We start from the raw sequence: 14,485 nt of genomic DNA, 5'->3' as shown, positions 1-14,485 counted from the left end.
TAAGTTAACAGTATGTATGTGAAATCGCTATCCCAGGATTAAGTTAACAGTAGGTATGTGAAATCACTATCCCAGGATTAACAGTACGTATGTGAAATCGCTATCCCAGGATTAACAGTACGTATGTGAAATCACTATCCCAGGATTAACAGTACGTCTGTGAAATCACTATCCCAGGATTAACAGTACATATGTGAAATCGCTATCCCAGGATTAACAGTACGTATGTGAAATCACTATCCCAGGATTAACAGTACGTATGTGAAATCACTATCCCAGGATTAACAGTACGTATGTGAAATCACTATCCCAGGATTAAGTTAACAGTATGTATGTGAGATCACTATCCCAAGATTAACAGTATGTATGTGAGATCACTATCCCAGGATTAACAGTATGTATGTGAAATCACTATCCCAGGATTAACAGTATGTATGTGAAATCGCTATCCCAGGATTAAGTTAACAGTATGTATGTGAAATCACTATCCCAGGATTAACAGTACGTATGTGAAATCACTATCCCAGGATTAACAGTATGTATGTGAAATCGCTATCCCAGGATTAAGTTAACAGTATGTATGTGAAATCACTATCCCAGGATTAAGTTAACAGTATGTATGTGAAATCGCTATCCCAGGATTAAGTTAACAGTAGGTATGTGAAATCACTATCCCAGGATTAACAGTACGTATGTGAAATCGCTATCCCAGGATTAACAGTACGTATGTGAAATCACTATCCCAGGATTAACAGTACGTCTGTGAAATCACTATCCCAGGATTAACAGTACATATGTGAAATCGCTATCCCAGGATTAACAGTACGTATGTGAAATCGCTATCCCAGGATTAACAGTATGTATGTGAAATCACTATCCCAGGATTAACAGTATGTATGTGAAATCACTATCCCAGGATTAAGTTTACAGTACGTATGTGAAATCACTATCCCAGGATTAACAGTATGTACGTGAAATCACTATCCCAGGATTAACAGTATGTATGTGAAATCGCTATCCCAGGATTAAGTTAACAGTATGTATGTGAAATCACTATCCCAGGATTAAGTTAACAGTATGTATGTGAAATCGCTATCCCAGGATTAAGTTAACAGTATGTATGTGAAATCGCTATCCCAGGATTAACAGTATGTATGTGAAATCGCTATCCCAGGATTAAGTTAACAGTATGTATGTGAGATCACTATCCCAGGATTAACAGTATGTATGTGAAATCACTATCCCAGGATTAAGTTATCATGGTCTGCCTTCCCTTTCACCTCCGTGATGGAACAGCATAGGCAGCAGACGTAGCTAAGTGATCTTGGGAAGGCCATTTTTCCTCCTCTGGGCTTCAAATTCATGATGTGACACGGGCAGCAGGGCGTGGGGTAGTCAGTCAAGTGGCCTACATGAGATGTCCCGTTTCCTTAAGTGCTAAACACTAGGAAATCTCAGCGTAAAGGGCCTGAGCAAAAGCCCTGCTTCATTAGTTTTCACACGAGACAAAACCCACGCTTCAAGTGTATAAAATATTACTGTGTCAATAAGACAATGACTCTTTCAAAATACTGTTTTTGGTATAATTTTAGGAAGGGGAAGAATGGCAGAACATTCTAGTATGCCAGATACTTATAAGTTGTTTTTTAAAAATGACTAAAAACAAAACAAAACAGAAAACCAACTGAACAAATCAGCTGGGTGTTCTGGCTACCAAAATGTGGCTCCCCCACAGGTACGAGAAGCCACGCTGCCCAGCCACACGCATACTCAGTCGGTGCTGTGCGAGCACCTGGACCAAGAGCAGCAGGAAATCCGGACAAACAGCTGTCAGGTGGCCGCATGGTGAAGGATCTGCTCTCTTCACTTTCTGAACTTTCCTTAAGCTGTTCTATAATTTATGTAAAATACATTATCAAAATAACACCCAAACCACACACAGAAAAGTCACATTCTAGAACCCACCAAAGGAGATACTGACATAACTAAAAGCAAGCACCTCATGGTAACCTGGAATCACTTCTTCTCCCAGCTCAAGTTTCCTCATCTATGCAAACAAAACGACTTGGACTGGACGCCGCATCTAAGGATGCTGCCTGCACCTCCCAAGGGGCCGGGTTACAGGAAGCGGGCAGCAGGCCAGGCAGGGGCTGAGTCAGGGCTCCCACGGGACACTGCAGTGCGGCGGAGCGCAGCTGGGCTCAGCAGGCACACCCGCTGACGTAATCCCCAGACACGGACATGCAAGGGGGTCTTCTCCAACGCTCTGCGAAATCCTACCTCCTCTCGATGACAATAACTAACGGAAGTTGCTACTAATCGCTCACAGAGTGCACTTTGGAATCATTTTTAAATGCCTATTCCCCATAAACAGAGATTAAATGAAGTCTGAGTATGTCTGATTCCCACAGAATTAAAGAATCTATGGCTGTTTTATAAACTGCCATCCAATAACTTAACCTTTGTGTCTCTCTGTAAATGATTCCATCTTCTAAATAACAACTTGACATTTTACTTCGGCAGAAATATTAAAAATTGTTTGGAGGAGGAAAGACACTTGATAGTTAATTCTTAATAACAAGGAGGCTATTAATCCTGCTATATCTAGAAGCCTGTATACAAACACAAACTGCGTGTTTTATCAGGTACTGTCTGTCAGTAAAGTTTGAGTCAGCTTCCTAGAGCTGCTGAGTACTACTGGTTAACACACAATGACCGACACGACACTGCCTGCTAAGACAGTCAGAGAATGGAAGGACCCCGGCGTGCTGGGCTGCCCCTAAGGGCAAACTGTGAGCATTTCTTTGGCTAACTTCTGAGACTGCCAAAATTCTAGAGATGTTCACAGTGTCATTTAGCATCCATCTGTATGCTTTTATTGAAGGACTAGTTTACTTTAAACTATGATTGATTTATTTTTTTTCATGTTTTTATTGATTTTTCAAGAGAGGAAGAGAGACACATCATTGATCGGCTGCCTTCTGCACCTCCCCCCCCCACCCCCCCCCCCCCTTACTGGGGATTGAGCCTGCAACCCGAGCACATGCCCTGACCCGGAATCAGACCTCAAACCGGTGACCTCTTGGGCCATGGATCACCACTCAACCAGAGTCACACTGGCCGGGCAAACCACGAGTGATTCATAACATTACACTGCACATTAGGCGAGCACTATGCCTTGCTTAATGAAATAGGAAAACGTGCACGTTCAATGACCTTTAAGACTCCAACGACCTCCCCTGGCAGACGGGATGATGCCACAGTGTGGTGGACGAACAGCCGGAAAAAGTTAAAGCAAGCTAAGCTGGTAAAGGAGGGTGAGGCTGCCTGGCTCCCTGCACCGTGGGCATTCCCTCATTCACGCTTCCCTCCCAGCCTCCTCCCAGCCACAGGACAAGTCTCTTCCCCAGCGGTGAATGGGCCTGCACACACTACCAAGTTACTTGTTACATGTTCCTGTTCTGTCTTGCACCTTCTTTTCCTTTAAAACCAAAACCGTGCCAGTGCCCCGTGATTCAGTCCCTCACGACCACACATGTCCTCCCCTCCCCTCAGGCGGCGGCTCTAGTTCCCCTTTCCCGGCTCTGGTGCTTTCTCCTGTCACCTCAACGGCCCCTTCCATCCTCCCGAGGGGCTGTGACTTCCCTGCCACAGCCACTCCGGGCTCCCGGACAAGGCGAAGGCCGGGGAGGAAGTCTGAGGGTCCCTTCAACCCGAAGCCTTCCCTCTGAGACACTGTTAGGAATGTAGAGGGCTAAACCCCACAAAATACTTGGACATAATGTAAAACTGGGGCTCGTTTTGATATTTCCAGAAAAATAAAAGAGAAATAAGGAACTGAAAACTAGTAAGTTACTAATGCCTAAGGGACTTAAGATTTAATCTCTTTTTTTGTTAATCCTCACCCCAGGATATTTTTTCCATTGATTTTTAGAAAGAGTGGAAGAGAGGAAGGGAAGGAGGGAGGAAGGGGTGTGTGTGTGTGTGTGTGACAGAGACACATCCACTGTTTGCCTCCTACACATGCCCTGACTGGGACTGGAGAGCAAACTGCAACCAGGTACAGACCCTTGACTGGGAATTAAACCAGTGACTTTTCCGTACATGGGCGGACACTCTAGCCACTGAGCACACCAGCCAGAGAAAGAAGAGAAACTTTATTTAGAAAGTTACAGAGGTAGAAAAACTTGGCCGTAGGAGAAATGGGTTCAGGAAACAAGTTACAGAAGCAAAAGGGCCCTTGGAGCTTAGGAGAGGGAGAGAAAATAAAAGAGGGACAGACAGACACACACACACACACACACACACACACACACACACACACACACACGTGTGCGTGCAAGGAAAACAACGCCCTGGAAAGGGGAAAGGCACAGGTGGGAGGGAGAGTGGCAAGATTTAATATTTTTAAGCTAATGCTAATTCAAAAGACATAAATGATCTACACTAATAAAAGAGAAACATGGTAATTGGCGTACAACCGCTACCCTTTTCATTGGCTAATCAGCGAGTTATGCAAATTAACTGCCAGCCAAGATGGCGGCCGGCAGCCAGGCAGCTTGAAACTAACAGGAGGCTTGCTTGCCTCAGTGACGGAGGAAACCAACGTTCTGAGCCTGCAGTTTAAGAAACTCTGTAACAAATACCACCCGGCTTCAGCCAGCAGGATGGCAACATTGTAAGCAAAGGCCAGAAACCTAAGAGCTGGAGCCAAGCCTCAAAGCCAAAGCTGGCCCAGAATAAAAAAGAAAAAAAAAGAAAAAAAGGAGCAGTTGGGAGCTTCAGTCACCCCCAACCTGAAAACAGCCCTCAGCCCCTCACCCAGGCTGGCCAGGCACCCCAGTGGGGTCCCCCACCCTGATCCAGGACACCCTTCAGGGCAAACCAGCCGGCCCCACCCATGCACCAGGCCTCTACCCTATATAGTAAAAGGGTAATATGCCTCCCAGCACCGGGATCAGCGTGACAGGGGGCAGCGCCCAAACCCCCTGATCGCCCTGCGGCTCTGTGTGTGACAGGGGAAGGCGCCCCAACCCCCTGATCAGCCCTGCTCTGTGCCTGATAGGGGGGAGCTCCCCAACCCCCTCACCCCCCACGGGCCCTGCTCTGTGTGTGACGGGGTAGAGCCATAACCTCCCCATTGACCCTGCCCTGAGTGTGAGAGTGGCAGTGCCCCAACCCCCTGATCAGCCCTGCTCTGTGCGTGACAGGGTACAGAGCCCCAACCCCCCTGATGGGCCCTGCTCTGTGAGTGACAGGGGCAGTGCCCCAACCCCCTGATCGGCCCTGCTCTGTGCGTGACAGGGGGTGGCGCTGCAACCTCCCCATCGACCCTGCCTTGAGTGTGACAGGGGACGGTGCCCCAACCCCCCAATCGGCCCTACCCTGAGCGTGACTGAGGGTGGCATCACAACCTCCCAATCTCCCTGCTCTGTGCATGACAGGGGGTGGCGCCCCAACTCCCCAATCGGCCCTGCTCTGAGCCTGACCAGGGGCTGCACCTAGGGATTGGGCCTGCCCTTTGCCACCCGGGAGCAGGCCTAAGCCAGCAGGTCGTTATCTCCCGAGGGGTCCCAGACTGCGAGAGAGCACAGGCCGGGCTGAGGGACCCCCCTTCCCCCCAGTGCACAAATTTTTGTGCACCGGGCCTCTAGTATGAAATAAAGGAAAACAAACTCTCCTATTTCAACTGAATTCTTTATTTGTTAATATGTTTTTATTGGTTTCAGAGAGGAAGGGAGAGAGATACAAACATCACTGATGGATGGGCCGCCTCCTGTATGGCCCCCACCAGGGATCCAGCCCGCAACCCGGGCATGTACCCTGACTGGGAATCAAACCGTGACCCCTGGTTCCTGGGTCAATGCTCAACCACTGAGCCACCAGGTTGGAATTGAATTCTTAAAACATCTTTTTCTCAACTGGGTCTTCAAAGCCTCGATTTCGGTTTCTCAGTGAAGACAGAGGAGGCTGGACCAACTTGCCAAGTTCTGCTGATAAACAGAACTTCCACCCAACTTAACTGTTTAAAAGAAGTGCTGGCCATTTTCCCTTTGCTGTTCATAAATGTTATTACTCTGCTACACTGCATTCAAACCATCTTCTGCAGATAGTTTCTCCTATGAAGGGTGCTGGGCCCCGCCTACCACGTCACAGCACAGGACATCTATAAGGGCCCAGGTGGATGGACTCCTGGCCTGAGTGCCAAGACAGTACGGTGCCATAGGAAATTCTTCCTGTTAACTTATTAACTATTTTATTAGCCATTTGGTGGAGGGGCGGGGGGAGCTAAGCAAAGGCCAAAAACAAGTACTTTTTAGTCATCAATCTACTTCATTTCTTTGTGCTTTAGGGAAATTAAGTCCTCAAATAATTTTTAAACAAACACACACACACACACACACACACACACACGCACACGCACACGCACGCACCACACGCTCCTCATACAACTTTCTAGGCTGTTGCAGCTCTAAGAAGCCGGGTGCGGTCAAAGGCACTATTTGCTTTCAGACTCCAGTCCCTACCTGCCTCCGCACTAACGAGAGGAGGTGGGCCCTCGATCTGTGTCCCAGGAGAAGTAGAATTCTAAGGGTAGGGCAAGTGCTGGCTAAGGCAGCCACTACTTTCAGTCTTCAAGTTCTCAGTTAAAGTTTTAGACCTCAGAAACACACACAGCACCTGAGCCCGGCCTGGTCGCTAACAAGCGGGGCGCGCACACAGGTCCCGGGGCCCCAGCTCCACCACTGCAAGCGGCACCTGCGGCTGTTCCTCCCGCCACCACCCAGCCTCCCCCGGGAAGAGCACAGCGCCGAAGGCACCCCCAACTCCAAAACGCCTACTCCGCAAAGGGCTCCATCGGGTCTTCATTCCAGAAGCACACAATGAGGAAAACGATGTTAAAAAGAAAGGAAGAAAACAAGGTTCTACATGCCGGAGATGACAGGAGATTTCTCTTTTTAACGAGGAGCTACAATTTGACTTTCCCTTTCCCACAAACTCTCCAGTTCTTCACTATCAAAATAAACTGTTTAGTTCACAGCCTTTATTTTACATTTTAAGGAATGTTACCTTAACAACAACAAAAAATACTTTCTCATATACATATATATATATCTGGGGTAGTTACGAGTAAAAAACATATAGAGATCTTCATGTAAAAATGCTTCTATATTCAATCACAAGTGTTTGGAAAACTTCTTCCATAAAATTTTAGCACTTCTTCAATGTGTTAAGTGCCAAAATTTGTCCTCTTCATTAAATAAGTTATATGACTCCATTGTCGGTGGTGGCCTTTATTCAGTTTAAATAATTCCAGGTTGTTTTCCATATTATAATGCAAGCCTACCTTTTCACACAACTACAGGATGCTCATATTTACTTAAATGTACAAATGCCAAAGCTAACTCACAAAACCACCTGGAAGAAAGCCCTCTCACCAAGTGACCGGGACTGCACGTCTATCTCAATTAGGCTAGTGTAGCCAGGATGCTAACAAGACTAATGGTACCACCTAGCTTTCCTCAGGCTTTTTGTAAGTGGAAAATAAATTACAGGCAGGCTGAATTACTTTAAATACTTCAGGGATTTATGTATTGTTTTTAACCCTCGCTCAAGGATATGCTTATTGATTTTAGACAGAGGGGAAGGGAGAGATGGAGAGAGGAAAGGGGAGGAAGAGGGAGAGGGCAAGAGGAGAGAGAGAGAGAGAAGTGAGAGGGAGCATTTATTGATTGCCTTATGTATGTGTCCCGAGTGAGGATCAAACTGGCAACTTGGGTATGTGCCCTGACTGGCAACCACCCCCCTCAACCTTTCGGTGTGTGGAATGACGCTCCAACCAACTGAGCGACACCAGGCATGGCTTCAGGGATTTTTATAAACGAAGGAATGAGGTAGGATTTCAATTTTAGCCTGCCTCATTCTTTAGTCAATGTTCAAAAGTGCAAGTCATTATGGAGGCAAGATTTGGATGCCTAGATATTCGCTTTGCTGAAAGAAGAAAATGTGCCCATCAAAATCTGCACAAACTAGAACACATACAAGAGGAATAGGGTTCCACCTAATAATTAGCAACATCCAATCCTAAGATGTTTGAGAAAAGTGAAGTACTTATGAGCACTCTAGAAGCAAAGAACAACGCAACTTAAAAGAAATTAAAGACTCAACATGGAAATCACCGATCTCAATCAACTGTTCAATGAAAATATTATCAAGAATTAGCCAAGGTCAAAGAACTCAATATACAGTAACTTAAACAACTAAGATTAAAATGTTTTAATAAAATAATGTGCATTCAATGAAAAAAAGACCAGAAGAACTGACACCAAAAATGCTGACAGTGGTTACAGCTGGGTTGACGGTGACTCTAATTTTATCTGTATTATTTTAAATTTTTCTAGCATGACTATGTGCTCTTTTTGAAAAAGAGTATATGAGTTAAATGTATTTTAGTAAAAAACACTAGTGGGGCCCAGCCAGCATGGCTCGGTGGTTAAGCCTCGACCTATGAACCAGGAGGTCACAGTTCAATTCCCCTTCAGGGCACATGCCCGGGTTGTGGGATGGATCCCCAGTGGGGGTTGTGCAGGATGCAGCCCATGGATGATTCTCTCTCATCATTGATGTTTCTCTCTCTCTCTCCCTTCCTGTCTGAAATCAATGAAAACATATTTTAAAAAACACTAGTGGCTTTCCATTCGGTAAAACATAAACTCAACCATAACAGAAAACCCTAAACATTAATAACCTAAATATGCCCGAATGGCTTCTTTGCTTTAACATTCCCTGTGGATCTAAGAACATTATTCTTTCATACTCTGACCCTCAACCCTCCTGCAGAAGCAGAGGCCATAATGAAGCATCTCCCGAGAACACTAGTCTTTGAAAAAAACAAATTATCACAAAGAAACAAACGGGTGAGGCCCATCGCACAGGCCCTCTGTTAACAGACCACGCAGCCTTCTGAGATTACAAGCAGCTTGCTGGGGGAGGTTTTCTGACCATGCACAATTCCTTGGTGCTAACGCTCCAAGACGCCTGCACGTCATCCCTGGGTTCCCAGATGGACCGATGGACCGGGCCACACCCATCCGCGTGGTGCCCTGTCGCCGCCCTCTACCTAAAGTGGTCTTCCAGAATCCACGGGAAGCGCTCCCTGCAGGCAAGCTCTACCCTCAAGACAATCAAGCCGGGCGTTTGGAAGGTCACCATTTGCCTCCTCTCCCCACTAGCTGCCTAACCCGAATCTTTCTTTTCTAAAATCTGTGCAATAGACTCAAATATCCCAGGCAACCTCTAGGCATCACACAAATTATAAGGTATGATTAGCGTGGGCTGGAAACTGAGCCGTTGCGTCTAAGGACGGGGATTGGCTGGTGACCTTGGCTCACGTCACCGGAGCCTCAGTTTCCTCGCGTGGGAAATGGGGAGATACACGCACTCCGCAGGGACGCTGTGAGGACCAAGAGGCGGAGCTGGGGGCGCGCATCCACCCAGAGGTGAAGCCGGGCTCGCAGCCCTGTCACTCCGAGAGGCCCGGCGGCCCGGCGTCCGGGTCCGCACCAGGCCCGGGCGGGGATGCCCGCCGGCCGCCGCTTCCCCCGGCTCCGGCCGCCCGGACCGCGAAAGGGCCAGAACCCCGCTGCCCACGTCTCCCCAGATCCCGGCGCCGGGACACAAATCGAAACCGAAAAGCTCATGTGACATTGGAGGCCGGGATGCGGCCTCCGCCCGCCGCGCTCAGCCCGGAGACGCTGTCTCCACCCAACTCGGCCATCTTGAGGCCGGCAGACAAAGCGATGCCATTGTTGGGGGTGACGGCGAGACAGGGACGCCCTCCTCCCCCCGCCACCCGGAAGGGGCACCCGGGCTCCGCCGGCCGCCGGCCGGGCCGGGCCGCACCTTTGAGCGTGGAGCGCTCCACCAGCACCGTGTGGACCTGCGGGTCCGAGAGGAACTTGCGCATCTGCTCCAGGGCGCTCTTCTCCTCCAGCGCCGCCTCCAGCGCGGCCGGCGCCTCGCCGCCGTCTTCCAGCAGCAGCGGCACCAACTTGCGCAGATGCTTCTGCAGCATCGACACGTCGGCCACGTTCTGCACGGCCGACACCTCCAGGCCGGCCGAGCCGTCCTCGCCGCCGCCCCCGGGATCCGACATGACGCCGCGCTCGGGACCCGCGGGCAGTGCAGAGAAAGCGGCTGAACTCCGCGCGAGAGCGGGCGAACCAGAGAAACGGGCACCGGACGCCGACCGCCGCTAACCCGCGGCCGACTGAGACCCGCAAGCACCGGCTCCGCCCTAAAGGCCACCGCCCGCCGGCCCCGCCCCGCCGCCCGCTCGCCTCTTGCCGCAGCCACTGGCGCCCGCTCGCGGCCCTGGCGTCACGACGTAGCGCATGCGCACAGGCGGGCCCACGGGCGAGGATGCGCAGACTTCTGGGACTTGTAGTCCCAGCATTGGGCGGGACCCAGCGTCCCGCACCTCCAGCCCTTAAGAATGGTTTCTTAGCGCAGGGGTCGGTGTCGGGTAGGCATGAGCTACGGTTTTTCTTGTTTACTGCTGTGGCTGCTGCGAACAGCGGAGAGCCGAGACGCTCCACAAATATTAAATGAACGAAGGAATGGTGTTAATGACGAGAGCTAACGTTTTTTGAGCACTGAGCTTGTGCCCGACATTGTTCTGAGCACGTTGCCAGTGTTCTTTCGTTGAACAAATGAATGGCTACAATGTGCTAAGTGCTAAAATATGTAGTCATGACATATGTATAATTAGATATATTTGGGAGGGTGAGGACATTTATCAGAAGGGGGAGATGAGGGGCGTGTCAGGACCCGAGTCAGGTGGCTAGGCTGGAAGGAGGGAGGTTGGGAGGGGCACTCCCAGCAAAGAAAAGAGCCTTTACAAGGGTAGAGGGCTTGAAGGTTGCAGCTGGAGCCCTGACTGCAGGGGCAATGTTAGGTGAAGCTGAGCGATGACACCTGACCGGCAGGGTAAAGCCAAGCTGTGGGTCCTGGGCTACTAATGACAAAATAATTCCCCCCAAGGTGCTGTGAGGACCAAGAGGGAGACCTATGTGAGAGCATCCACCCGGAACAGTGATGTTCCACTCGCAGGGGTGGGGGGGTTGGTACTGTCATTGGTGGGCCTCAGCATCTGGGTCCACACCAGGCGGGGCTGAGAGGCCTGCCGGCTAAGGGTCCCCGGCTCCCATCCACCTGGGCCTCCTTCCTTACACTGAAATGACATCAGGCCCAGAATCTAGGTGGCCTGCATTCTTGGTTTATTTGTTTGTTTGTTTGTTTGTTTGTTTGTTTGTATGTTACATGTTCTTGCATTAGAGATGACAGCTTCTTTTAATTGGCCTTTGATAGTTCAAATTCATAACTTGCTTATTAAATTGCATGAAGGAAGGGAAGCCAAAGGCATTATTTTTGTATCAAAGTGCACAGTCAGAGAGCTGAGTCCTGACTCAGCTCTCTGAGTCCTGATTGGTGGAAGGATGATTTGATTTCCCCAAATCACCATTGGAAAACTTCAAGACATAAAATTATCCTTGCTCCATCACCAGGTGCCAGGCCCCAGCGGCTGCTGGAACATGAAGACTAAACAGATTCTTGATGTTAAGGAGCTAATGGAGGGAGAGATTAATATCCCGCTCCCCTGCCCTGCAGTCCACCCTTGGGTAGTATGCCCCAGCAGATAGACAAGCCTTCTGGGAACAATAAGAGCAGCTGCGGCGAGTCTGCACTATGATCATAATGGTAATGAATAATCACACCACCAACAGCTAACACCGAGCGCTCTGGCACTCTGCTGAGTTCTCTCCCAACCCCATGTCCCTGGGGTAGGAACAGGGACAGAGGAAAATCTTTTAGGTGCAGGTCAGTTCCGATGTCACTGACTGCACACCGTCTCAGCCCAGAAATCCAGCAGCAACCTGGCAGAGGGGAGAGGCTGCTTGAGGGCTGCACGGTGAGTCAGCGCCGACCTGGAGACCGCACCTCCAGCATCCAAGCGACTCCAGCATCTGCAGCCTGGACCCCCGCCAGGCAACAGGGCCGCAGCCTCCGGATCTGCAGCCCAAACCTGGCCGCTCCCACTGCTTAGTGGATTGGATATCTCAGCTGTCCCTTGTCCCTAGTGGAATCATCTTTTAATTGGCAGTGGACCGGAGGTGCTGGAGACGGGATTCGTTCTGAGCCAGTGGTTCTCAACCTTGGCTGCACATTAGAATCACCTGGGAATCTTTTTTAAACCCTGATTTCTGGGCCTCATCCTCCGGAAATTCTGTTTCTTTGTATCAAAGTGCACAGGGCCACAACATTAGTAACAAAGAAACAATTTCCGGGGGATGAGGCCCAGAAATCAGGATTTTAAAAAGATTCCCAGGTGAGTATCTTTGTGTGGCAATGTATATACATTTTTTAAAGAATAAATGTTTTCTTTTGCAAAAAAAAAAAAAAAAAAGATTCCCAGGTGATTCTAATGTGCAGCCAAGGTTGAGAACCACTGTAAGTTGATGGGAAATGATGGCTGCTAGGGAGGCACTTGTATTTTATCGGAAATTGGAGATGAGCTGTCTACACGGAGGAGGCCACATCCACTCTTTAAAGTACTGCGCTGGTGGCTCTCCAAGTCCGAGTCTTTCAGTCTCACCTCCACCCTCCCTCTCCCTCCCTCACTCCCAAACCAGGTGGCCCGAGCGCCCAGCGCTTTTCAGGATCTGCCCCAAGGCTCTCCCTCCCCTCCCTCGAAATCCCACATTGGGTTGGGTTGGCCCTCTCATCCATCCATCCATCCATCCCATGGGCGCTGGTTATGCCCTCCCCCGGGAAACGCGGTGCTGGCGGTGGCAGCAGGGTCTGTTCTGCAGGGCACACTGGATTTTGACCTTCCCAGCAGCTGCCAGCGTGGGGCTCCACCCACCTATAGGGCACCGGGTTACAGGGTGCTTTCTGACGAAGCTCCTCCCAGGATCCACCCCCTTTTCTGTCTTGGTTCCCAGTCCAGAACCCCAGGTAAGGCTGGGGCCAAACAGGGAACCCTGGAGGCTTTGAGCCCCGCTGCCCACGGCTGCAGGGCTGGAGGGGAAGGGACCCCGACCAGAACGGTGCGGTGTCTTGGCGCCCTCTGGTGGCGCCGAGGAGCACGCGCACAATGGCACTTCCTCCCGGGGCAGGAGGGCCCTCCCTAGCCGGCTTCCCTACCCATCCCAAGGTCACCTGAGTCACTCGTCCAGAGCAATGCCAGCCCGTGGCTCAGCCTGCATCCCCCCGCCCGCCCATTAGTAAAGGGTCTCTGAACCCGACAGTGCCCTGGCTCCTTCTCTTATGTAAGAACTGTGTCTGTCCCCCGCCAAGGCCACCCTGGGACCCTGAGAGCGCTGGCCCCCATCCCCTCTCATGGATGGACATCGCCTCTGAAATTCTCCTCCTGCTCCCAAATGTTGCCCCCCGCCCCTAAATTCTTCCCCACGGTGTCCAGTGCATCCCTTCTTTAAAAAGGAAAAGGAGAAAACCCTGCCAAACCTTCCTGCCCTTTTCAGCAAAACTTGAAAATGAGTCCAAGTGGGGCCTGCCTCTCACCCGCCTTGAACATACCCAGGGGTGCTCTGAGCCCACCCCCAGGTTCCTGAGCAGGTGCTCCTGTGGAGGTCACCCACGCCTTCCCGTGGCCAAATCCAGTAAACAGAGTACTCCTGTCCTGGTGAATTGCAGAGTAATTCTAAAAGGACAGAACTTTAAAAATGAAAAGATTATTCAGCAACCAAGTTACAGATAAACACATCAAAGCCAATTTTAAAAAACAATATATTTTTATTGATTTCAGAGAGGGAGAGGGAGAGATAGAAACATCAATGATGAGAGAGAATCATTGATTGGCAGCCTCCTACAAGCCCCCTACTGGAGATTGAGCCTGCAACCTGGGCATGTGCCCCTGACCAGAATCAAACCCAGGACCCTTCAGTCCACAGGCCAATGCTCTATCCACTGAGCCAAACTGGCCAGGGCATCAAAGCCAATTAATAAAGAAACAGTCCGGCTTATTTCTATGATATTACAGACTTGCACTAAGCACCTTGAGTCACATGCATCCCTGTCTAATCCTTCCCAGGCCTTTGCAGTTTATCACCATCCATGGTCGCAATGGCAGCCACAATGCACCCCTTCATTCCTCAAGACTGAGAAGAGGAAACGCGTACCAAGTTCTTTTTTTACGTACCAAGTTCTTGATGCACCTTCATGAAGTCACTGCATTGGACAGCTGTGGATTTGGATGTCACATTGTGGGTTGGTGTCCCCCAAAATGTTGAAGTCCTAATCCCTGGTACCTGTGAATGTGACCTTATTTATAAAAGGGGTCTTTGCAGATGTAATGAAGATGTCATTACATTTAGTGCAGGACCTAAATCCAATGACTGGTGTGTTGTTGTTTTTTTAATATATCTTCATTGTTGAAAGTATTACAGATGTCTCCCCCTCCCTC

At 49.8% G+C, this 14,485-nt stretch overlaps 1 protein-coding gene across 1 annotated transcript in view; it reads right to left on the bottom strand.

Moving 5' to 3' along the window:
- DYNC1H1 (dynein cytoplasmic 1 heavy chain 1) overlaps positions 1–10,307 on the bottom strand; it is a 69,571-nt gene extending 59,264 nt beyond the window's left edge. The window contains exon 1 of the mRNA XM_059686784.1: positions 9,904–10,307. Within this exon, the coding sequence (XP_059542767.1) occupies positions 9,904–10,156 (253 nt within the window). The 5' untranslated portion in view covers positions 10,157–10,307. The remainder of the gene's footprint in view (positions 1–9,903) is intronic.
- Positions 10,308–14,485: the final 4,178 nt, after the last annotated feature.

Source organism: Myotis daubentonii, chromosome 1 (assembly GCF_963259705.1).
Source record: "Myotis daubentonii chromosome 1, mMyoDau2.1, whole genome shotgun sequence".
Classification (NCBI taxonomy): Eukaryota; Metazoa; Chordata; class Mammalia; order Chiroptera; family Vespertilionidae; genus Myotis; species Myotis daubentonii.
Note: the sequence above shows the minus strand (reverse complement) of the source record. Positions and strands in the feature narration are given on the sequence as shown.